The sequence below is a fragment of the Temnothorax nylanderi genome, unplaced genomic scaffold, assembly GCF_030848795.1.
Source record: "Temnothorax nylanderi isolate EJ_2023f unplaced genomic scaffold, tnyl_v1.0 TNYL_tig0022_pilon, whole genome shotgun sequence".
Classification (NCBI taxonomy): domain Eukaryota; kingdom Metazoa; phylum Arthropoda; class Insecta; order Hymenoptera; family Formicidae; genus Temnothorax; species Temnothorax nylanderi.
This window is the reverse complement of record NW_027249084.1, coordinates 521,174-548,720: the sequence shown is the minus strand read 5'-3', so window position 1 is coordinate 548,720 and position 27,547 is coordinate 521,174. Positions and strand designations below refer to the sequence as shown.

General features: G+C 40.9%; 1 protein-coding gene across 1 annotated transcript; it reads right to left on the bottom strand.

Annotated features, from left to right (window-relative positions):
• Positions 1 to 3,042: 3,042 nt before the first annotated feature.
• Positions 3,043 to 27,547, bottom strand: LOC139769362 (uncharacterized). Its single transcript, XM_071700337.1, has 6 exons — positions 27,080 to 27,547; positions 13,056 to 13,185; positions 10,043 to 10,185; positions 8,695 to 8,827; positions 6,729 to 6,843; positions 3,043 to 6,010 (listed from the first exon to the last, which is right to left on the bottom strand). The coding sequence occupies exons 1-6, from the start codon at positions 27,141 to 27,143 to the stop codon at positions 5,906 to 5,908; spliced, it is 690 nt and encodes a 229-aa protein (XP_071556438.1). The 5' UTR covers positions 27,144 to 27,547; the 3' UTR covers positions 3,043 to 5,905.

Below are 27,547 nucleotides of genomic sequence, written 5' to 3'. Positions count from 1 at the left end.
GGACAGGCAGAGGGTATACGCGCGGCCAACTTCACGCCGCGCTGGCCGCGCCGATTGCATCTGGTTGCTCTTATAGCTGCGCGCTGCGCCTTGAATTACGAACATACGCTCGCGTTCTATCGCGAGATAAGTGAACAAATATGCGAGTGCGTACAAATACCCGGGTCGGAATTAAAGATAAATATTCACGGCGTGCGATATATCCCGGAAATATGACCGTCGTTTTGGCCGAGCGTTTTCGGAAGCGACGCGGCTCTCCTCGATCGAATAAATCGCACAAAGCGCGCGTTTTGCCAAAAAGAAAATCGTATCACCGCCGTGATACGCGCGAATTATTATGCCGCGCCGTTGACAAATATTAAAAGACGAGAGTTAATCACGACCGTATTTACCAGTCGCGACGCCGCCGTCCGACTCCGGCATCGATGATCGATCCTTCTCCTGTCCGCGACGCCTCGTCAATGCAATGGCCGAAACGGTGGTTTCGAAAAACCAGACGGCGGCACAACTTCACCTGGATACCGCGCGGCACGCGACGCGAGTCACGTCAATATCTAATCAGGACGCGAGAGGACGTATAAATCGAAATTCGCTCGCTGCACGCGCGAATTTCGAGACGCACGTATCGCCATATACTGAGCAATCGAGATATCTAATGCAAGATCTATGTCCCAAATGATCCGAGCGTCCTTCGAGGCGTATAATCGCTCGAAAAAATGTCTCGAATAACCTTCCGTGCGCTTGATGAATTTTTTAACGCGGTGCGCCCGGTCGGGTTTGACAGACCCGAAAGTTTGAAAATAAGTATATCTTGGTATAATAATAACATCAAATTTTTATCGAAAGTATTATTTATTTTATGTTTTCATAAACTTATAAAATGGTACGAGCACGACATACAAACAGCAGCTACTAAAAATACTCAGGCCGCTAGTGTTCCCGATTACGAAGTTATTTCTTCAAAAGCACTTTAGTGGGTCTCTCAGACCGGACCCAACCGCACGGAGGGTTAATCCTCCAGTTGGCGCGTGAAAATTTGAAATGTAAAAGGGCACGCGGAGTGTAAATTACACCCCACATTATTTATGCTATAAATATTAAAGGTATTAATATTCTTGGTTTTTTGTTTAATGTTATTCATTGCTGCGTATATCTCAAAGTATATTGACAGGCTGAAACTTTAATTTTAATGTTTTTTTTTTCGATAATCGGTTCTATATTGAAATGAGTTCAGAATAATCAGAACACTCATTTTTTCCAAGCTATTGTGGGATGTAGAATACACCCCACGCGCCAACTGAAGAGTTTAAAAGAGTAAACCACAGATATCGGAGAGTATGCCTGAAATACCTGCCACGGAATACACACTGATGGCGAATCGCGGGATTAGTCAGTCGAACTGGCAGCTAATCGCTAATTGTGGGAAATAATACGGTTCCGCGGTCTCCGATCTCTAATCCCGACATTCCCGACCGCAATTACTCCCGAGGAAACAATGCGACAGCACAGCGTAAGTTCCTCGTCCCGCAGTCGAGCCGCGATCGCGCGCGAATGCGTAAACAAGGTCGCGCGTCGTAACAACAAACGGCTCGCGGCAGAACGACGAGTCCCCAAAAAAACGTTGCGAGATGTCCAACTACGAAATGTTATTCCGTCGCGCCGAATATTTCGTCTCTCACATTTCCCATTTCCGATTTCGATGAGCGAACGCTTGTCGTGCATCAGATCTAGATCCTCGTTACGTAATTAAGGATACAATTGGACGCGGTTCTGCAATGCGGAACCAACTCCAAAACCTTGCTTTTCCGATAAAGCAAATTTCATTAAGTTCGAAACATTAGAAATACAATTCTGCACCAACATTATCTCAAATATAATGGCCGAACTATAAATCCTCCTGAAATACAATTTCATGTGTTACATGCGTTTTTAGAAAATCTCCTGTCCTGTTCATGATCACTTTGCAATACAGAATTAAAAATTACGAAAATAATGCTTGGTTTTTTATTACATAACTGCATCCAATTTACTTCATCTCAACAGGAGGGAAGAAAAAAAGATATACATATGTATATGCAAAATAATATAATATATATATTTTAATTATCGCCTTCCCAAATTTTTTAGATAAAGAGAAAAACCAACTATTTTAATAAATGAAGAAAATGAGACGTCGCATTTTCTTCGCGATTTGATTTTTAATTTTCTTTACTGATTATATATATATAAAATCGCAATTTTTAATATCCTTACTATTGTAGAATAATATAAACTTAATCTAAAATATTGTATGGCGCGTGTATCTTATTTGTCGGTAATTTAAAAAAAGCCGGTTTACGTACAGCTAAAAAGTTAACAGATAAGCAGCGAACTTACCTTTTTTCGAGATGTATCTCTCTCTTCGTTGTTTCTTTCCCGTTTCTTGTTAATTCCTGTTCCTAAATAAGTTTCTTAAGTAAAAAAAAAATATTTTCGTCGTACACTTGTCTTTTAGAACTTCGAATAGGATTATAATTTTCCAACGTGGAAAATGAAAGGATTATTTTATAAAAAAAAAAAAGAATATAATATTTCGAAAGATATTGAAAATCAGAGATAAAAGTATGTTGAAAGCTTATTTAATGATCGCGGCAACTTTTTATAACATTGCATATAAACCCGAAAAACTAATATCAGTCCTACAGGAATATAATTATCCTTTTATGCAAATCAAGGATCCGGTAAATTTGATAATCCGTCATTTATCGATGCACCTACGCTACTAGCTGCACAGCGTGGGTCGACGGCTTTTGGTGTTTATGCGTCTATCGCGACGTATTGTCCCTGGAGGAACGCTGTATCATCATCACCGGGAAAGGGTTGAAGGGAGTTTATTACTTTACGAGACTCTGACACGAGCGCACGTGTACTTACGCTATGCACAATGCGCCCGTACATAGCTCGTACGTCGCGCTCCGAGGAGCTTGTCACGACAATGTTGGAATTAACGGGACAGGTGCAGAGCTTTCTCCTCCGTTTTTTTTTCCTCAAATAAAAATATAATGAATTTTATTGTGAATGTATTTAAGTTATCTTACATTTTTCTTAAGCTCGACAGCTCGATGATATTTACAATGCTTCCTTAATCAGCTATATATTACAAATAAATATCTCTGTGTTCCACGCATACCACGATCTCTCCCCCTGATTAAACGGGGAGGCTACACGACTTTCGGAAAATCTATAAAAAAAAGAAGAAAAACGTATTCTCTTTCACGGAAAATTCACCGTTTGTTTTAACATTGCGCCGTTAAAAGCGCGGAATTCTCTAGGAAGTGATAAATTACAAATGATGTCGACATCGAGTACGCATTATACACACATATATGGGTAAGGCTATCGATAAACGTGCTCCCTGTTGAAGGGAATTTAATTTCTAGATTATTAATCTGCATTATATTCCGAATGGCACGGCGCGCAGGATAATAGAGAAATATCGATAATTGCGTGAATGGGACACATTTGATTAAATGCCGTGACTTTCTCATATGGATTTTATAATAACTCATAAACCAAACAATTGGTTACAATTAATTAATTTACGACATGGACAATAATGTAACAAACATGCCATAAAAGTTTTCAGTTAATCGAATTATCTTCTCGTTACAAAAAATGAATTTTTCTTTGGTAAAAACTAAAACCTACTAAGAGCGCTACATTTCGCCAGCCGGTTCGGTAATTTTTGAAATGTTTGAAACATTTGAAAGAATATACCTCCCCTCAAAGTATTTCTAACATTGTATATATAAATAAACTTTATTTCAATAAAATTTATCTAAACGCAATAATGCAACATGCAAATTCAATGACAGCGTGATACCTTAATGACGAAAATCGACTCGACATGAAAATATGGCCACACATACTTTCTCACACCGGCACTCTCACAGTCATTCTTTCCATCTACTTAATAATTAAGACACGACAATGCAAGTGCTAATACTATCATTTGTGCAGCGAGTACAATCGCGATCGTGCGCGTGTGTCCTTATTAGGTAACACGTACAACACTACATCAGATCTCAGAAAAATATAGACCCATCCGTATCCGGTTCTAGCTAGGATTTCGCGTGACATTTGTACAAACCGGTCGTGCCTCGAGCAAACGTGCCAAATGCACCGCAAATGGCCCACAACACGTGGTCTCACAAACACACCTCGAGTTCCATATTTGTTTCATTTGTATGAACAGCATCTCGCAAATATTTACGCGCACGAGTATCATTTACGGATATTAAACGAAGATTTTTATCGATCGATGATTCTTTCTGCTATCTCCGGTCGTCTAATTATCTCTCGGTTATTTTCAATTGCGCAAAATTCCCCCGTGATTCTCTATGCATTCTGATGAGAAAGAATTTTAAAACTTTTTTAAAAGCCACATTATGACGACGGAATTAAAAAGTACTCTTCAAACTTTCGGATCTCGCTCATTTCGCAAATATTGAAAGTACGTGGCCTCTGACATATAGCGCGGCAGTGCTCGTATAATCCGTGGAGGGAAAATTAGTTTGACATACCTAGCTTCGAAGCTTCGTTATAGCTATCGGCTCGCTGTATATTCCAAGAGCGAGTTATAGCTACACCGATCCTCTCTCGAAAACTTTCCATTTCGGATGAGTCGTGATAACGTGTCAATTTCGATGTCTTTTTAACTTTCAGCAAAGGGACACGTGCTTGTCAAATCGACGCGGCGCGATCGCATTTTCTAACGAAACACGCTCGCTACTCTCTCGCGCGCGCGCGCGCGCGCGTGAAGGAACGCACCGCCGCTGTTCTCTGATCGAGCAGAAATTCTCTACTCTACGTAGACATTGCTCGCCGAGCTTCCTTCTTTCTATCGCGAATCGGTAGATCGCGATTATTCGGTGAAATTGATTTCAGGGCGACGATAGTTCGTTCGTTCGTTCCGCACGAGCGCCCTTTTTCAAAATCGAAGCGAAAACGTGCCGGGAAGACGCGTTTGCCTTCCTCCCTCTCGCTATAAATGTCTTACCTTTGTCGTCTTTTTCGCCGACTTCATTTAAACGCCACGTGTTCTCGAAGATCAGATCCTACCTCGCGTACTCGCCAGAACAGCACACGCGCGCGGCCATTCCAAAGGACAGCCTGCGAAGGATCTCTCGCCGGTTAATAAGAAGTATTTTTATTTCATTCTTATCTCGCAACAAAACCGCACAAAAATCGGATCAGTCTTGCGTGGCGGTATCGATACGGACTAGCGGATCGCATTGAACGATCGATTGAAAGGATTCTCCGGTATATCGCGTCAGCTTTATCGTTTGATTCGCGATATCTCCGTGACGTGCGTGGAAGAGAGTCGTCCTGGAAATCCCCTTCTGCGATCCCGCTTCTTCTTCCTTCCGCTTTTTCATAACATATTTCTCAAGTATCCTCCTTTCCCCCTCGTCCCCCCCTTGGCTCTTAATACCGATCTCTCGTTGTTGCTTGCTTCCGTAATCGTGATTATTGCGATCTCTCGCATCATCTTGCAAATGAAAAATATATTCTTTTCGGAGAAAGAAACGCTGCTTCTCCTCCCCTGTGTCTCTCTCTCTTTTTCTCCCTCTCGATATCCTCTTTTGCCTCGACGCTCTCCTTTCTTCTCCTTTGATCGCTTCGGCCTCTTCTTCAGCCTTTCTCCGAGAACTCTTCGAAAATAAGGAATATATTCTCTCTGAAGCAAAGCACGATAAAAGCCCAATGGGCTGCCTCCTGTTCCCCGTGTTCTAGGAGCGCCCTCCTCCTCATCTCTCCGTTCTTCTTCCTCCGATTCCTTTTCTCTGTATATCCCTCCCTCTCTCGTTTCCCCGTTCTCTATCTTTCGAAGATAAAAAATAATCTTGGCTGACAACGAGACCAATTACGTAAAGTACCTCATAAGGAGAATAAGCGTCATTGGCATAATAGCAGAGAGATTTAGCGTTGAAGCACCGCTGAACACGGTACATTCGGTGTTACAGTGCGCCTGTAACAAATAAGACAAACGATTCGCCCTTCTTTTAATTTGCTCGGTTTATCGACCTTATTACATGCTAATATGATCATTTACTAAGATGGTCATTCGCTAAGTTCGCTTTTATTTTATTCAGCTCCATATTTTATTTCCGAAATTATATTAGAAATAGCATAAATATTAGGTATTCAACAGATAATTAACTTTTTAATTTTTTTTTAAATAAGCTGAGTTAAATACGATAATATAATTCTCTACGACATACGCACATATTAGATAATGATTCAGAAAAATGATTTATATTTACATAATAATGTCAATAGAAACTAACAAAGAAAAATATATATGTAAAACTTATTAAATTAAATCGTCAACATTACGATAATAAGATTCAATATATGTGTATTTATTAAATAATATGAGGAATTAACTCGCTTTTTTCAAATATCAAAAATTAACAAATTGAAATATAATAACTTATCTTAAAATTTTATTCCAGAAAAAGAAATAAGTTTCAAATTCGTTAAAAAATATAAAAATCGATTCCACATTTGTCAAATATGGTCAAAATAAATGATTAAACGATCAAAATATAAAATCAAAATGTTTTCGAACACGCCGGTGGTTGCGACAGCAATTAAAATCAATTATAAACGGAGCAATAATTCGAGTCTTCAGCATGCATACTTTCGATGCCAATGAAACATGAGGTCAAATGAAATACACTCACGCTTATCAGCGAGTTTGACATTCTGTCGAGGAAGTCCTTCGTGAATCGCGCTGTATCATCGCCACACTGACGGCGCACCGTATGATGAGAGCATTCCAAGTACTCCTGGAAGGCGCTGCACAAACAATATCACAGACCTCTGTTCAAAGTCCCTCTTCAAAACGCCCAAATGAAATGAAATGAGTTTTATTGTTGTAAAACACTGGGCAAACGCAACAGATCCGAATTACAATTGGAGAACAACCGCGCGGAAATCAATAACATTACGATTCATAAAATTTTTCAAGGTGCATCACTTTTCCGTTGTCTCTTTCTAAAATATTATTTTAAAAAACTATTCGTAACTTCACACAGAATAAATCTCCATTTAATTTTTCACGATATTTTGCCCCTCTTTTTTGTAGAATAACATTTTCTCCCTTCGCAGGAGAGCGCGCCCGCGGTGGTTTAATTGGATCACCGCGGAGAAACAAGATGACGCGAGGAATGTGTTTTTGCGGACCTGTTATCCAGTTTCGGGTCAGCATCATACTACTTACGTCCCCCCCTTTCGCGAGGGATGCGCAAGTTCAAAAGCTGCAGTAGACCGTGGTAGAGATACGCTAATGACATTACACCCCTGTGTGTCTGTACAGGCATCAGCGTGAAACTTCCGACCTAAAGGACTGATTACACTCTTTTTGCGCGAACTCCTTTGAGCAACGCCCTTCGTTATTAATGCAGTTGTTTCGCCGGCGAGCTCTTAAGTGTTAAATTATCGCAGTCGAGGGATTTTACGTCTTTGCGCTAATGCAAAACGCCGAAATTTCGAGTATTGCCTTAAACCTATTTGTCCGTGTTTCGTACTTTGCTTTCGCTCTGACGGTCTCCTTCATGTCATAATCTTAATTCGATTTTTCCTCAGATTTAACATCGACCTCGGGAAAAAGGCTGATCAATACCCGCGGGGTAGATGCACTCGAAACAGGAGGATGCGACGCATTGAGAATTTAATGTTATACTTGATGATTCCTTATGTTTTATTTTAACTCAATTTTCGTAAAATAAAAAATTATGTTATAAAATCCAGCAATTTTTAATAGAACATGATTCAATCTACGATTTAATACAATTACCATAAATAAATTATATAGCAAAATATTTTATTATCCAGTTATTTCTTTTATAAGTAGGTACGCAGAGTATATTTATCCGTTGGATTTGTTTAAATAATATGCAAAAATAACGCGCATTCTTTCTTTTTCATAAAAAAAAACAAATGTTATACTGCTCCATTTTATTCTCACACACGGAAAAGTTAATAAGGCGTATTCAGATAAAACAGTCGAGGGTCTACATTTTGAAAAGTGGCTAGGTCAAATTGACTCGCGCTTTGAGTTCCAAGTTTACCTCCGCGTTGCCAAACTAACAAACTTTGTCGGATAAGCAAATGGACCATGAGTTGCATCCTATTTGCAAAGATGTAGAAATTTCGGTCAAGTACATATATATAAGTAGATTTGATACGATATGAATTTTACAACACAGCACTAATCATTCTATTTACAATATAATAAAATCAGTTGTCCCGAGGAAAAGTGATGCCACCTTAGTTATAATATTTTTTCGCTCGTCTCAATGATTTCCGGATTATATAATTGAAATTAATAGTAAATATCGCAACTATTTTTATTCTACACTGAGAAAAAAACGTTCTGGATTTTAGTTTAAATATTAGTTTGCATACACAACTGTGACTCCATTTATTAAAATAAAGAAAATTTTTCTTTTTATTAGTATATTTTTTCTCAGTGAATACATATATACTAATAAAAAGGAAAATTTTCTTTATTTTAGTAAATGGAGTCATAGTTGTGTGCAAACTATATAATACTTACTAAAATCTAGAACATTTTTTCTCAGTGTTTATTTAAATGAATCATTTATATGTATGTGCATATCTCAAGGTAACTTTTCTTCGACTTACCAGCAAAGGGACTTGATGTCTTGCTGTCCCATTGAGCGGTTGGCCATTAGTGATTGAGTCTTCTGATACGATTTGTAACACAACTCGTATTCGGCTCTGGATTTTTGCATGCACGGCGCGTGCTTCAAGAATTCTGCGAACAGAAAATTGCATTGCTGTTATTGGACAATTGCATATTCGTAGGAACATAGGTATCGGATAATGAAATTTTGAGGTCGATCAACCAGACTTGACAAGCCTGCGGAAATATGTAATTTAATATTAGTATATTAGTAAAAACAAAGAATATACATATATACGTATTAATTCTCTGGAACATAGTCATTTCAATTTGTACGACGATATAATAATTAATAAAATAGATAATTAAATTATTTTGCAGATAAAAATTGAAATTGATTAAGACTTAACTGGCTCTCCTCTCTCATTCTCGATTCTATTCCTAGAAAAACAACTCAAGCTATTTACGAGCGCAGCCTATAATTACAAGAGTGTATACATGTATCATTGACTGACGCACTAGTCTCGCGTCGTGTTTTGAGATCATAGTTTTGAATATGAAGGCCGCTTTCCCGGCTCTTGTTTACGATAGGCTAGCCGTACATTACGCGACTTGTACACAGCATGAGGAATCGATATTACTCTCCTTGTGAACGATTCATTATGTTACAGTGCCTCTCTCCAAAGGAGGAGAGTACATTATGAAGAGTCATGCCGGCTCGATCGACCCACGGACAATCTACGCGATATTCCCGTAATCTCGAGAGTGCCGGATGCATTATTGAGTCTAGTGCTATCTCCGACTGGAGACCGACAGTTTGGAATTGCATTGATGCCTGCTGCTTGCCCAATTGGCAAACGGACTACTCTGGCTTTGTCGACTGGCGCGGATGACTTTGCACGTCGTTATTTCTCTCTTCGAGAGCAAGATCTATATAGATTTACGGAGGATGGAATATTTTCAAGCTTTATCCTCGAAACAATCAAATCTCAAATTGTAAAATAAATACCTTTAATAGAACTTTTGAGATGTAACGAGTGTCTCTGCTTATCGGTGCCTCAACTTTATCTTTAATTTCATATTCGTCCTTTTTCCATTTTAATTTCAAAATGCTTATATTCAAAATGCTATATTCTATTTTAAATGCATAAAAAAAACACGCTTAGCTAAAGAAACAGATTCCTATTTTCTATAATCTCTTATCCACACAATCGCGCGAATCAATTTCGTAATATTGCAAATAATTTCTCTCTCTTATATATACGTATATTCTCAACTGACAATTATTATTGTATATTGAAGACGCAAATATCTAATCGGTTCGATGATTTAGGCAAGAGCACTTACCGTCCTGGTACGGGCCGTCTTGGCAAAGCTCCATGATGGCCATGTTGGTACCGGTGTAGAGAGAGTTGAAGTGCTCCCGCTGCTTCTCCTGCATGCAATTTATCGTGTATCTTTTGATGCATTTCATACCTGCCTCGAGATCTCTGTAACAAAAACAAGAAATCACTTGTTATTTAAGCATTCGGAATTGATGGAAAAAAATGGAAATTTATCAATGTATAATCTATATATAGAATCGCGAATACCCCAAAGATATGCATAATCGCAAAAAATTAATGTCACTACTATTAAACCGAGAAAAATAACTTATTCGACTGCGTTAACGAAATGTTTGTCATCCGATAAATAATTGCAGAAAAAGCGGCTATATTTTAACCAAGAAGCCAAAGAAATTAATCATCTTGTACTATTTATAAATTTCGACGATTATCATTTATAAATTGTATTAATTTAAAGATTAATCAAGAACATGCACAGTCAACTTCGAAAACGTATTAAGATTATATTTTATATATTATAGTTTTTATAAAAGATAGGATAAGAAATTATCAGAGCTTTTCGGTTTTTAAAATTTGTTTATGATATATTTACTTCCTTATCGGACAAAATAATAATCGATAAAAATATTTAAGAGCATAGTTACTGTTACTCTTTTACCTTTGACTAACATGCAAAATGTTCTAATTTTAAACCTCTTTTCAAACCACTTCCGGGTTGAACGATGTACCGTCTTCCTCAATTGAATTAAATGATACGAGTTTCAAAGACAATACGATCCTCTCTCAAGAATCAATGGAACAAGCGAGAAATAGAACTCGAACTCGTGTCTCAAGACAAAGCCTCTCTTCAATTGAATCACGATTATTAATATGATGTCACGAATATGAAATTGACTTTCAAGATCCATTCTGTTGAATCGTATCATTTCTCAAGAAGTTTCCAACTGAATTGCTCAGCACAAACGCGACTATAAATACGAACCAATATCATACATCTTGGATATGAAGCCGCATTGAAACATTGAGAGCAGATCGATATTTGCGTAACGTGTTAGAAATTTTCCGACTGTTTCGACATATAGCGGGTAACTAATAGAGGCATATATGCATGCATGATGTGCGTTCTTCATCTTATCTAAAACTGATTTGTACACTTTGTGTAAAGTGCGATTTGTACAATCGCGTCAAAGAACAAACGTAGAAGTATCATAGTGCGATATTGCGCAATATCGTCTTGATAGCGCAATTTTGATAGCGCCAGTAGCTTTCATTACACGGAAAAAGATTTACTACTATAGGGATAATTAACATTTTTTTCTGCAAAAGCTATAATTTAGCAATAGTAGCAAACTCTTTTTGCAATTATACTAAGTAGCAAAAGGTTCAGCAAAACTTTTTGCTATTGCGACAAAAGGTTTTGCTATTATTGCAAAATTAATAGCTCTTGCTGCAAAAAAATGTTAGTTATCCCATATTTAACGAATAGATTTGCTATAATAGCAAATCCTTTTTTTCCCATGCGTGTATACGACTGCGGAAGAAGCGCGCGCGTGCACGGTGCGGAGCATCGTGATTAATAATTTGTCAATCGGCTACGACCTGTCGGGGCGCGCGCACGGGGCGCATACACGGAAACTGGGCCTGAATGAAATTTAAAGTTCCATGAAATGAGCCGAATTTCCTCTCGGGTCGGCGCGCTATCGTCGGCATACGGCTAAATTGCAACCGTAATAAGATTCTTCGTCGAATACTAGGACTGGAAATATCGCGCGAAATATCCGGCAGCTTGCATGCAATCATCCACTCAATTACATACGTACCGCGCCGAGTGCCCGACGGCGCGGAGAGAGATTCCGAGCGATCGAGCATCGCCGCTGTGATAAGCCGGAGCAGAGACCCCCCGATACGATCGCGAATTCGGACGGATATAATAGACTAAGGCCGAACGAACGTCGGATATTATTCTCGGATCGATTTCCAATTTTGCAAGAGATCGATGAATCGTCCCCCTCGGTATGCCTATAGAGTTTACCCCGATCGACTTTTTAACGATGAGCTACGTCGCGATGATTAATATTTCGTATGCCTGAAGCCGGAATCAATTAGTAGGGAGCAGAAATTTTAATACGTGTTATTGCGATAAATATTAGGGCCTATTTAGGCAAACTTGCATAGCGCATAAACATAAGCATAACATAAGCATAAGAAAATTGATTGGTCCATATATGTGTGCATAAGGAAATAGACCAATCCATTTCCTTATGCATATATGCTTATGCATTTATGCAAGTTTGTCTGGATTGACCTTCACCACATGCCTCAGTGATCGAATTGATACGACACCTTATGACACGGAATGAGGGAGGTTCCAGGTTCGAACCCTGGCTGAGGTAATATTTTTCGCAATAAATTAAATTATTTAAATAGGATGCTTATATACATATATAAGCATCAAAATTATATCAATTTAGAAGGACCTAAACCCACGATCCGTCTTGACCGTCTTGACGATTAATTTGACCAAAACCAATGGTCGTATTGTCATGACGATGACAGTCAGTAGAGTCGATTAAAAAGTCTTTAGGTAGAAATTTTAAATATAACAAAAATGAGAAAAATTTCGAAATCGTCAAATGCGGTAAACATTATTATATCTCCTTATCCTTTCTCCCCGACGTCACAATTAGCGCGATTAAGCTCCGCGGCGTTCCGGCACGTTCTTAAAATTGATACGAAGTGCGACGAGAGAGAGAAACGACCGGGCATTTTTCTCGTGGCGAAAAATTTCCTCGTGGCGCGAGAAGAAAGTGGTATATAGGAGGAAAAGCGTGGAGGAAGACCGTCACGAAATTCTCCACGAAACGGAACGTCAGCGTAACCCGCGCCGACGTCTTCTCCTCATGGAACATGCAAAGACGGCGAATAACAACGGACGTTTTCCGCTTAAAGAGATCGCCCGTGTGGGCGTAGACTGGCGTAGACTGGCGTAGAGAGAAGAAAACTAGAAAACTCACGGGCATAGTTTGTCGATATCCTCCTTTTTCGTGACGAAACTCAGGTCGCTGTTGCTGATTCTCTCGAGGGGCCTAGCGCACCTCGCCAGCTCGTCGTGTCCGCACTCTTCACCTCGGCAGCTAGCGAGCACTGAAACAGAAACGCGATAATCGGGTTAGCTAACAACAGAGAGAGAGAAAGAGAGAGAAAGAGAGAGGGAGATAGAGAGAGAGAGAGAGAGAGAGAGAGAGAGAAACGTGGTCGATTCGCGAAGCATAAGAGGCAACAGGGACCCGATACATCGACCCCATCGATAACAACGTTATTAGTAAGGGAATCGCAAAGAGCAGCGCTGTTTCTCGAATTCGATTAAGCGCGCGACGAGCACGCGGAATCGATGTTGCCGTTGCGGTGTGATTGCAGCGGAAATATCAAACAAGTTTAATTGACGTGGAAACAATGCAGATTGCACCTAGAACTTCATACTCGAACGGATCCCCAATATTCTCTCATTCCGATGGAATTGTCGTATCGCGAGATATCGTACGCGTCTGTCCAGCGAGAGACGTTGTTCTTAAAGTTCCGTTATATCACGCTGAAAAGTAATCTCATTACTCTGTTACTTGTTTGATGAATCTTTACGAGGAATTAAAATCTCAATGAAACAACAAATTTCACTTCGACTGGATTAAAAAAAAATATTATGTCACATTGAAAAATGATCCCATTACTCTGTTATTTGATGAACCTTTACTGGGAATTAAAATCTCAATAAAACAACAAATTTCGCTTCGATTTGATTAAAAAAAGAAAAAATAGGAAAGATGTCAGAGAAATATTGCATATTTTCTCAAGGCTTAATTCGCTAAAACCACATGTTTCCATATTTTTCAACCGTTTACTTGGATCTCTATGCGCCTGTCTTCTTTATCTTTTATCCTTTACCTGTCTATCATCTGTTATAATGATTCCGAGCTAGCTTGCTAAAATCCTTTGTGTCTGAATTTTGAAAATAAAATTACGGCGGTGGCGGTGGCGGTGGCGGTGGCGGCGGTGGTGGTGGCGGCGGCTGCGGGCATACATGTAAGACGCGCTCGCGTTGCTCGCGTGTGAGTATATCGGTGGTCACACGCGAATTCGGGATGCGGGATAAAAAACACAGGAAATGCATTCGCCGTCCGGGCTAATGATGACGAATGGCGCGCGATATTATCACGGCGTCATGTGATGCCGTTGGCGAAAAACCATTCGTTCATATTAGGAAGTTGATTTGGATTTAATGGGGGAGCATCGTTTGCCAGTTTAGCCGCGCTTTCGTCGTGCTTTTCATTCCAACTTTTGGGAATTCATTACCAATTACGCCGTATGCACAGTTCGCAAATGTTATATATACATATATACGTACATTTACTCGGTGCCTAAGGAAACCTCGCTTTAATCCTGATATAAAAGATAGTTTTGCAAATTTAAGGTTAATTACAAACAAAAATTTCGAGAAGAGCTAGCGTCACGACTTTTCAACGACCAACATTGAATATCATACAATTAGTAATAAATCTCGAATCAAAATACGAAAAAAAAAGGTTGGTGACTCCCTGACTCGATACAAGAGGATGACTTTCGTTCTTTTAATTGCACTCTAATGTTATATCCCGAAAATTATCGGTGCCTCGAAATTTTAATTAAGAGAAGGTCGACTCTAAATTGATCAAAGAATCCGTCATTAAATTAAAGTCGGAGGATGCCGGGACATTCTGTACAAACACTCCGGGAGCAGGGTAAAGGAACATCGTATCCGCGCTTTTAAAGGAGAGGATGCGAATCTCGGGACATTCTCCGCAAAATTATTAAGTACTTTCAAGAGAGCTTTACACTTCCCTCGTAATAAACAAGCTATTGTAAGGGAAGGGTAAAGTGGGAACCGGGTCAAGATCGACTTTTCTCTCGATACCAAACGAACTTATAACTTCCGCTCGAAACCGATTACCTGGAAGTGCCACTTCCTGGGTAATAAAAGAGAACTGGCAGTAGGACCGCTCTGCTCTTCGTCTCTCTGTGTAACACCTGCAACTTTTCTTCCCCTTTTCTCTCTGCCACCTCCTATCCTGTGTTTGGTCTAATATAAAGTTTTCTGTATACGCGTGATGGCGGTTGCTAATGGAAAGTAACGTTACATCTCGCCGTCATGATGAAAAAGCAAAATAAATGGGTGTTATATTTAAAACCCGATGGAAATGTTCAAGCTTCCGCTTTGTCGATATGTCTTGCAAATTATTCGACATGTCAAAATGTTTTATGCAAGAGATCTCATTTAATTTGAGACGTCGGCGAGGCAAAATAGAAAACGGATATCGACGTAATATCAGAAAATGAGGATGCGCGAATTAGCAATTTAGACTAACTTTCTGTATAAAAAGAATCATGTGAGACTTGTAAACAACTTTTACATAGTTCAGTAGTACTTATTTTCAGACTACTAAATTGTCGCTTTTATTAATGATCGCTTTCAATATATCTCAAAATGGATTACTCGCTCACGTAATGCAGATATTGAATGATCTTTGCAATCTATACATCGTATTTGTAAACACGGCATACATTCAGATAAACATTGCAAATTAATGTTTGTAGTTGCTGCTGATGCTACATCGTTACCAAGACATGAGATTGCTAAAACATACGACGATAAATATGATCCCCCCGTACTATTTATTGAAGAGAAGAATCGCATATTCGTTTATGTAAATTTACCGTAAACAAGGTAAAGTCTCGAGAAAACAGAATATCGTCGGAAAATTGACTCGATTAAAAAATTTATTCGTTAAATTCGGTGAGCAGCCCTGCTGAGTTAGGATATGTGATGTACTACAACGTTAAATCGTGATGCTTGTAAAATATTTGCGCGATATAAACAACAAATAAATATATAAATCTTCAACTGGGACGAATTGTCCCGTTAGACTTCGTAGGGATTGAAGGAAACCTCGCGTGTTTCTTTCAATTCCTTCGAGTCTAAGGGGACAATCCGTCCCAGCTGAAGATTTATATATTTATTTATTGTTTCGCGCACTACAAGTTTCTTTACCGAGTAAACTCTTGCCGTACGGGGAAGCTGCGTTTCTCTGGGACAAAGCGCGAATCCTACGGGAGGAAAAGAGGGCACGGGATGCATCGCGCCCTCAACAGCCGTGCATGTGTATGTCATTACGCATCGATTTGGCGACGCGTGCGACAAACTACGCGACTAAATCCCTCGTGCGGCGACCCCGACCCCCGACGACCGACGTTATTAAATTTAACTACAAACTATTGAAATTATTGGAGAGCTCGTCGCGGACCGACTACCGCGGTAACGACCGAACGATTCGGCGAGCCGCCCGCGAAACTGGCCGCGGCCCACCCTATATAGCGGTGCAATTGTTTTGTAAACCGAATGCAACAATGGGACGACGGGCGTCGTCTGGCCGCGATCTGTCCTTCGATGATTAAACAAATAGCTCCGTTCCAACGCGATTTGTCCGTTTCGAACGATTTATGTAGTCGTCGATTGGAATGACACAACGATATGTCTTCTTGAAATATCTCTCGATATACTCGTAATATAATCGTAATTTTCTCCAGAGATACATACGAGATTATAAATCATTATTTAAAGACATAATTTTTTAACTAAATAATAATAAAATATTCTCTTACTTGAAAAAAATGGGCTACGATAATTGCAATAATTATCGTAATTTTATTAATATTTGCCTTAGTAACGGATAAGTGAATAAAAATATAAATATTCTTTTCCGAGATGGTCATCCCTCTATACATCGTAACCCATTTTCCTATCCCCGATCGCATTTCGTTCTCTAGCGCTTCTACTTGCTTTCACCTCTCTCGGCTAAGATATCACTCGTGAGAAGAATACCGGCTTACGAGACGGTACAGTACAGAGTTCCGTGTGTAATTCTATTCTGGCACCAGTGATTCTCCGGGACGTGTCTCCGGGATGAGTCGATTTATTATTCAGAATTATACGAATCGCGACAATTACAATTTTAATCGCGTCTAATAACGGCTTCGATTAGTAATCGACTCATGTTCCACGGGTAATTGCGATCGTAATTAATTCGGTAATTAACATTTTTAACACATTCTCCGCAACTATGCACTTCTCTTTAATTCGATTTCTGTCGCGTAATTAGTCGCACGGAAGTCGTTACGATATTATCGCGAGTCCTGTTACCGTTTTACGTTGCGCACAGCAGACGTTTCGGAAACTCGCGATCTCGTATAGCCCCCGATTTAATTTCAAGTACTTAGTAAACAACAGATTTTACGTCAGGAGTTCTATTGTAGGGAAGAGAACATCGCATATTTATGAATTTATAACTTTATATTCTTTTCAGTCTATTGTTCGTTCTTTTTTTTTCTCGCAAAGCATACGGCCAGAAATTCGTCTGTGTCGATTGGAAAATCGATCCGTCGGACGTTTTAGCCAAGGAGCGGTCAATGCGCGTACGCGACGTGCTGGCGGCTCATCTTTAATGCCCGCACGCAGGCACACACGCATGCACGCAGCTGCAGCAGGAAGAGGTTGGTTAGGGCTCGTATTTATAACGAGGCGAGATGGGAGTGATGGGACCATCGTACGATGCCGGCACAACCAATCGCGAGCCAACCCGTAGGTTGGCCTTGCCGCCACGACTGCTAAACGCGCGTGCGAATATAACGCGTGTGCCGTTCGCTTGCTCACGCGTCATGCACGCGAGTGTCAGATCGACATGACCGGACGTCATGCACGCTCAAGCTCGTACGAAGTGTTTTATCTATGCGTTTCCCTAAAAAAAAAATTCTATTTCTGATCAAACTAAAAAACTGCTCGTTCCGGCACTTCCGAACGAAATCAATTTCCATTTTGAGATCTTTCGCTTTAAAGAGAAAGAAGAAAAACGTGGTAACTCTTAAAAAGATTACCCGTAAAAATTCTCATAATCTTCCGTAAAAATTCATTTTTAATCCCTTAAAGCAGAAACTTTTGTCTTAACAAATCTTTCTCAAGTACAGTATTCGTGTAATTATCGGCTCAGCCTTTTTCTTGAAAGTATAGAAGAAAAATTAGCTACTGCGTTAATTGTGATTCAGACTGTCTATATATACCGAGAATATATTTGCATAGAAATTTGCAAAAACGCGAAACCGATGGCACCATTGGCCTGTTAGTAAGTCACGCCACTGCAAGATTAAACAAAGATCACGGCACCGTGTACCTTCTTCTAGACATTGATAAGATGTTACGTCACAATGCCGGTATTGATCAATAACCATTATCACTTCTTCATCTTCTACACTACAAGATACGCAATCTCATCTTTTATACATCACACTTCCTATCCACGTCATCAATCGAAAGCGGTGACCAGTGGCTACAAATCTTTTTGTTTACAAACACACTATCTACAAATTAATTCCATTTGCGGTTATAAATGAAATCATAATCGTGCATCTTTATCTACGCGTCTTCGAGTTGCACACTCCGCATCTCCTAATTCCGACAGAGCTAAAGCGCGGACTGCTCCAGAATTCTAACGACAATGGGAAACTACCCAGCATGTATCGGTTACAAGTAGCCGTGGTCCATTGTCCATAACCATGGCGGTGGGCAAGGCAGCAAATGCCATTGTGTCCGTCGTTTCGCGAGAACGATCGCCATGGGATATGAAATTTCGGAATGATTGACGTTAAGAATAAGCGAGATCGCGGGGCGTATTAGGTTAATGAATCTCTCTGGGTTATCCGGCGGAGTGCAGACGACGGGCGAAATAGACAAAACGACGAGACGATGATAAGGACGATGATAAGAAGGTCGCGCGCGGATTTTCCCGCGACCTTCTCGGCCCGGGGAGGGGAATGGTCGCAAAAATCGTTGAATAATTGACCGACAGTTCATTTACGTCAATGCGAAAAGCATTATCTTATCTCCGGTAAGTGTTACGCGCATATAATTACGCGAAAACAACGTCTGTTCCGGCTTTACTGTCTGCTCTTTTTCCGCGCTCGCGCTCCACGACGACGACGACGGGATGGGTGGGCACAAATGGATGGGATGGATGGGACAGATGACGATGACGATGACCCTGCACGATAGCTCTTCTTTCGCGTGCTATCCTCGTCGCGTGACTGACCTATACGGGCGGAATGGTCGCCCGACATAATGAACAACTCGCAATAAGCTGATTGCGCATAAAAATAGATTCATTTTTAATCTGACGCGTAGGAGATATGACAACGTTATTTTAGTTAAAGGCCTTTCGTGCATACGACGCACAGTGGGAAATTCCGTGCTGTTTTTGGACAAAATTCTTGTGACAGCACAATTTTTAAGATATCCCGTTGATTTTTTTTTTTTAAATGCTCAGGAAGACTTGTGCATTAATGCAGTACTGCGGAAATATATTTGTCGCACAACGAAAATTGTTAAACATAGAGTGCAATCCAGTAAATATGAAATTCATATGCAAAAAACGGTAATCCCTTCATAGACACAAGCTTCTAGGGTATAGTTTAATCGAGATGGATATCATTTTAATTATGTTTCAAGTCGTTGATAAAAAATTCAAGCTTTAAATTTCAAAATTAATTTGTTTAAACAAATTATCTCAAAGTAAGATGTTTTATAAATTTTTATTTCAAAATCTGTGGATAGAATTACATAGAAAAAACATAGTAGGCCTTCAAAGTAATATCTTTTAGATCCAAATTGTTAATAATAATTTACGATTATTTTTTTAACTTAAAGTATAATATCTCCTATATCTTTATTTAAAGGAATTAACGGAAGATTATCAAGCAAAATAAATATAATTTTCATGATTTTTGATAGCTAATTACGAATTTAACCTCAGAATTGCAAAATTAATTTGTTTAAACAAATTTATTTAAACAAATTATCTGAAAATAATATTTTTTATAAAACAAAAACTCAGAAAATTATACAAATATATATTTATTGTGTAATACTAAATAAAAAATATTATAAAAAAATAATCAACCTTTATTATTAACAATTTAGATCTACAAGGTGTTACTTCGAAGGCTTTTTCTATTTTTTCTATGTAATTCCATCTGCAGAATGATTTTGAAATAAATATTCATAAAAAATATTATTTTCAGATAATTTGTTTAAATAAATTTGTTTAAACAAATTAATTTTGCAATTCTGAGGTTAAATTCGTAATCAGCTATCAAAAATCATGAAAATTATATTCATTTCGCTTGATGATCTTCCGTTAATTCCTTTAAATAAAGATATAGGAGATATTATACTTTAAGTTAAAAAAATAATCGTAAATTATTATTAACAATTTGGATCTAAAAGATATTACTTTGAAGGCCTACTATGTTTCTTCTATGTAATTCTATCCACAGATTTTGAAATAAAAATTTATAAAACATCTTACTTTGAGATAATTTGTTTAAACAAATTAATTTTGAAATTTAAAGCTTGAATTTGTTATCAACGACTTGAAACATAATTAAAATGATATCCATCTCGGTTAAACTATACCCTAGAAGCTTGTGTCTATGAAGGGATTACCGTTTTTTGCATATGAATTTCATATTTACTGGATTGCACTCTATGTTTAACAATTTTCGTTGTGCGACAAATATATTTCCGCAGTACTGCATTAATGCACAAGTCTTCCTGAGCATTTAAAAAAAAAAAATCAACGGGATATCTTAAAAATTGTGCTGTCACAAGAATTTTGTCCAAAAACAGCACGGAATTTCCCACTGTGCGACGGCAAAAATTATCTTCGAAATATTAATACAAATTCAATATATTTCTCTCCGCGTTGCGTTTAATTGACTAATAAAATAATCTCAGATAACTATTATGTCTCTATAGTGTCGCACGTGGATAACGGATAATACTTTCGATCGTATATTCCCCGAGTCGTGATTAATGGGTCAAAAATACCCGGAGGATGATACTACGCGTTAAGGATTATAGTACGATAACACGGATCCTGGTTCATATTATGTGGCGTCTGCGAGCCGTGTTAATCTAATCGGGACGTTATATTAAGCCGTTGCGGGATAGTCGCTCGTTTATTTCAACATTAAATGTCCGAGATAAAAATAGAAAATTGCTCCGGCAATGCAATAACGCCTAGTACTCTCTCTCTCTCTCTCTCTCTCTCTCTCTCTCTATGTTAAACATCCTGAAATCCCCCCACATATCGCGGCTGGGAAGTGATTGGCTTCAACGTTAATTCCTATTAGTCGGGGAGAATCTTCTTTTTTGGAGGGAAAATCCACGGAAAGCACGGCGAATCGTTAATCCATTGATAAATTGAAACTGTCGCTGCAACTTACCTGCCTTTTAATCGGAATTACAGGCAAGACGGTTCACAAGCGTTTAGCGACCGTTTAGCGTCGCGTTTAAATAACGCCAAGTTGACTCATCTTTACAGCTTAAGTTGATTAACGCTTATTAGCGACATATTGCAGTTTGCATTATCGAATATTGGCGCTAATCGATACATTTCTTTCTGCACGACACTTCGCGACGGCGCTTTTACGAGACGTCGCGTCGTCTCAGTCGTCTGTATGTATTCGAGCGTATTTGCCACGAATATCGATACCGGTTTGAACACTCGCGAAAATTCTTGCGGTAACGAATTCGAGGTAAACACCGATACTTTTGAACAAGCTACGCTACTTGATTTCCTTGACAATATCAAGCCCGTCTCGCACGATCTATAATTTACGATACGATACTCGTCGTGAATAGAAAAATTGTAGGTTTAAAGTTGTATTTATAGAATCGTTTGTGTGTGTATATATAGAAACTTGCGTGCCGAGAATGTATTACGATACACGAGTAATAGAAAATAGCAACCGACAGATTAACGCGATCAAGTCTAACCGAACGGCTCGCAATTTCCAGCCAGACTTGGAGCGGAGAATAATATTTCCATTTAGCGAAAAAATGGAGTTATCTATTACAATAATATATCCGCATCCTTGGAGCATCCACCGCGTACAACTCGTTATTTCATCTCGGTTTTATTTTCCCATAAATGAAAGATGAATCTCGCGAGAGAGGAAATGGGTAGCTGTTTGTTTTACGTGCACTGCCTTCTGGCACTCTCTCCGCATTTAATATGACATTGGTATACGCATGATATGAACGGCAAGATTTTCGCTAACTTTAATTAATTTGCCTCGCCGTACACGTTTATTACATCGGCTCCATTCCTTTTCATTCTTTTCGTGCGTTATAGCTCCGTTTATCGTTGTTTATTTCGCTGTTATACCAACGTCACTTCGCGCATTGTATATCATACATATTTAGAATAAATAGCAGCGACGTAGAGAGAGAAAATAACCCGCTGTTACTACATACTCCACGCAAGGAGGAGAAGGGTACGATGATGCGGAAAAGACGCGGGACGCAAAATGAAGAGGCATTAATGCAGTCTCGAAGAATCTGCCGAAAATATCAGCGGTGCTATATAGACACGCGGATCAAAGTCAGTCACATGACTCGCGCGGAGAAGCAGCTGCGACGCTGCTCTTCTCTCTACATATCTCTCTCTCCCTCTTCCTCTCCGTCACGCAACAAGTCCTCATTCTCGCGCCCGTAGTTACGTGGAACAACCTAAACTCTGTGGAATGCGTCGTGCGTGAGCGCGCGCCCGCGCGCGAGCGGGCAAACCGGCTGTTCTGCTTCCGTCTCTTCCTCGCATCTGTCGCGCACGTCTCCCGTCCATTTCTACCAATGTAGATTAACTTTAAATCTCTGTTCAACTTACTTATTATCTTTTTCGAAATTTTAAAACTAAAAAAAGATAAAAAATCAATTAAACCGAGGTTAAAGTTCATCCGCATTTGGTGGAAATGGACATCCGACATTCGACGGTTTTCTCCGCTCTCTATATCTCTTTCTTTCTCTCTCGCGCGGTCCCCGGTCACTCCCGTCAAGGAAAAACGGCTGGCTCGGTCGGCCCGAGCCGAGGATGCTTTTCGCGTATGGCGCGACCATGGCGTGACGCGATGACGCCGCGCCGAGATCGGCGTGTGAGTCGGTAAAGGTGAGGCGAGACTCACGCCCATCCGCTCGGCCAATCACCGGCCGCTACGTCATCTCGTACGATGTAACGGAGCGAGTCACCCACGTGGTTGTCGAGCGCCGCCGAAGCTATTTCGGTATAGCGGAGAGAGACCGTCCTGTCGCGAAAGGACTGATCTGTATAGAGAACCGCCAGACGAGCCGCTCTCGCGACAACTTTCGACTTTATCGCCGCGTTATTTCATCATTAGTCATCATCTGGTCCGATTATGTGGACCAAATGTGGAAAAAAACTGAAGGACTCTCGCGTTGTCTCGCGAAAGTCTTCGATTATAATTCTGAAAACCTTAGAGATAAAGAATCGTATCTCCAGTTTCTGTCAAAATTGGAGTTAATACCTTTTCCAATATACCAGAAGTTTAAATTGTTATATGATGATAAGGGTCTTATGTCCATTATTACTAATTCCTGAGATACAATGTTTAGATAAAGTCGTATTGCAAATTTTCATAGAAATAATAAACTTTAAATTCTGTTTTCTCTTCTATAATAACGGAGATACGAAACAGAATTACTTGCGATTAAACGAAATAATCGATACGGACGCGAGACGGAAAGATGGATCTAACAAAGTTTGATAAACAAGTCAATTATCTAAGCTCGTATATATGGGTGCGTTAGCGCGAGCGGCGCGACTCGAGCGATGATGTAATCCAATGTTACATCGTTCAGGAAATCCGTCTGAGAATTTATTCAGAAAAAAACGTCACACGTCACGCGTGGCGACGTCACACGTTATAACGGCGTTATGAATCGAAATGACCTGCCTGCGATCCAGATCATCAATGGAGTGATTAGTGTTTACAAATCTATGCGTAATTCGCAACCGCGAGTAGTCAACAGGAAGCGGACTTGCGGATCAATTCTGTTTACTCGCTTTCTGCGATGCACGCGCGCGAGATGCACCACAAAACGAATATATACCCTGAATGAAATTCAAGGCCGGCGATTCTCGTCATCGGTCTCTTCTCTAAAACGTCGTAAACACAATTTGCAGACATTCTCGTTGCGAGACTAATCGCTCTTCGTATGTTAAAGCTCGTCTGGCCTCTGGGAGCGACTTTAAATTCGGGTCCCCCGGTAGTTTCAGATGTGCGCGCTTCGACACTTTGAATGTGCCGCCCCCCCCCCCCCGACCCCGCCCTCAGGCACGTGTCGGCCGTTTATTTCAAGGATGCCAGCTTCTTAATCAATAAAGTAAATCTGAATCTCGTAGCCCCGCTCTGCTCTACTCTCTATTTTAATATCTGTCAGGTTCCGGCACGTGTCGAACGAAAATTAAATCTCGCTCAAACGATACGTACATTTTAAACTCAAATTGTCTTTTATTTGGAAACTGAAAATTTGAAGTGATTTTTATAACATGCGTTATATATACGTATACGTTTTTTCTCGTCGTTGAAAAACATCCGCAAGGGATGCGGGAAAAATTTAATACTTTTTGATTCTAATTAATATTTCGTCAGGGCTTTGGGATCAACTCGACAAAAAACCATTTCATCGCGATTCTTTTCAATCGCTAAATTTTAGTTTGCGCACAGTGACGCCGGATGGATTAACGTACGGTTAGCAAAAATCGATTCGCGTACGCTACGCAAAATAAACGACTCGGGCGAGCGAAATACGGTACAGAAATTGGTGCGCTAATTGTCGAAAAGCTTCCTTCGGCCCCCAAAACCGGATATCCAGCCCCTTCGATAATCTCGGGACATCGCGTCGCCGCGCGCCGCGCCGAAAGATAGAAGGTGGGAAGAGGAAGCGCACCCGAACTTGGGTCTGCGACCTAATTAGATAAAACTTGGTCGATACTTTGAGAATTTTTGCTCGCACGCTAGTATCAATCTTCGCTCTAATTATTCTAATTAAACGTCCCGATTTCACAGCGGGAGGGGGGGAGGGGGGAAAGGGCCAATTACCACGGTAATTCGCACGGCGCCTCAGACGAGCCCGAATCGAGCGAGCCCTAGCGAAACATTTTCCATCGCGGGAAATTTTCCCGCCTTTTTACGATCGCCGTCGCGTCGACCGTTAACTTTATAAAGGTAGTTTAACCGATCGTTTGTCCCTCGCTCCGGAACTAGAAGGGGCCGGTCGAGGGCGGGAGGGGAGGGAGATCGCGCGAACTAAGGTAAAGTTAAATTTCCGCGCGAGATTAATTTCAAGTATAATTTGCAGCCTCGTTAAAAATATCTTTCGAAAGTTCGATCGGGATATCGGAGAGATGATCGAGTCCGGCGATAATTTCGCGCGAAATTATTCGCTACGTCGTGACACACCCCCGAATTATCGACTTCTAATTTCGCCGTGACACTTGGCACCGCGCGACGACTGTTTACGCGCAATCGACGTTCACTGACGTCAACTCGAGTTGAGACGTCGAGGAAACGCCCGCGCGATATTTGGCGTCTCTCCTAACTCTAGCGTTCTCATCTCGCGCGCTTCAACGTTCTTATCCTAATCCAGATAACGCAATGTCCAAAATTAAGACACGAGACGTCTTAAAAATGTTTTAATGTCCCAAATCGAGACATAAGACGTCTTAAAGATGTCTTAAAGACGTCTTACGTCCCAATTTTGGACATCGCGTAATCTGGGTGAATTTTCAGCAGTGACGTCGCCGGGACGTGTCGACGGGGTCCGCGCGCGCGCGCGCGTCCTGCTTTAATCTAGTACGCCGTCGATCCTCCTCCACCGTTATGCACTTGGAGCGCCGTCCTTGACCTACGTTTCGAAAGAGGCGACGGGTTGTCGCGTGCGGCACTTATTACACGTTCGTCCCGAAAGCGACGAGAGAGCCAAGTTCGGAAAAGCGATATAACGCCCCCGGACTTCCGTCTTCCGTCCGGATGTCGACTCTACAACGTGAGAATTTCGTCGGAGAATTTTCGAAGACCGGACGTGTTTGGGCGTCGAACGAGCGCGAGCGAGCGTTCGCACGCGGTGCCATATTTTCGCGAGAAATACGAGCTACGTGAAATTGTACGTCGCGATGGTCATCGTGTCGCGCGCATTTTTTGTTTCCTTCGCGAATCAATTTTCAAGTTTGATGACTTTGCAATCAACGCGCGACAACCACGCGCGGCTCCAATTGTTTTTTGCGGAGATGTAGGTCATCCCTCATCCCTTAAACGTCATCCCTCATCCCACGTCACTTTCACGCATGTCGGGACGTGAAACGCGCGTAACTCTTGCATATTACAGCGGCGAGGCACGTGGATTCACGTCAGGAAAGATCCGGATCGGATAGAGAAACGCGAGGCGATCGGAAGAGACGAGATAAGTAAAGAACGCGGAGTGATATCTCGATCAAATCAATCTCCGTCGACTTCAGCGTATGCCAAGAAGTGAACTTGGTTTACAAAAGTAACATAACTCGTACTTTCCACGCAACCACGTACTACTTAATCTTATCTACTAATTCATTATTCCATATTTTGCCTATTATTTCTTCCTAATTCTATAAATCAATCTTTGACAAACTCACAATCCTCACATGCAGTGTCTAATGGTACTTTGTCAACGCGGAGTAATCTCGAAAACTCCCACTAGAAGATCTCGAAACGAGGTTCGAGAAGCATCACGTGAAAGGGAATGGAACGCGCGATATTTCGATACGAGCGACCTGGAATTGTACGATTCGGTCCGCTCTCTGTCAATCTACTCCAATTAAAAGCTCCTCGAGGACCGTAGATCAGCTCGACTTAATTGCACTTTCTGCAATCGTGGCGGGGGAGGACGGAGTGGATGGCGAGATCAAAGAAAATAAATGCGCGGAGCGGGGCCTCCGTTGACGCTGTAACGTAATAGAAGCGAAAACGCCGGTCGCCGGTCGTCGCGCGCGAGCAGAGGCCTAGAACGGGGGCGAGGGGGCGGGTGAGGGCAGGGAGGCTGTGCGAGGCTGGAATGATGAATACTCACGGGAATACAAGGCGGTCATGAACAGCGCGAGCCAGGACAGCTGATTCTCCATAAGTGTTTTCATGTTCCGGGCCGCTCACGTTGTCGGATCTCGCTGCGTGCCGCGCGCCGTACGGCGAGAAGTTGGTCGCCGAACGTGAGATGAAGGTCCGTCCTTCGGCGAACTTCAGTCGAGAAACACGCGCGCGTACGGGATAGCGCGCGAGCGAAAAATGGTAGGTGGAAAGTAACTGATCGCGAGTATAGCAGAGCGGAGCAGAGTGGAGCAGAGTAGAGCAGAGGCAAAGTAAGTGCCGTGCGGCGTGCAATGTGCAATGTATGTATGCGCGCGCGCGCGCGCGTCTGCGACTCTCGGTGCTCTTTTAGTTTTGCTCTTTCGGCTCTCTTTCACCCGCGATCCGCGTGCCTCTCGACATGCGTATCACGCGACCGATCGTGCACCACTGAACTGACTGAACTCACGGCAGC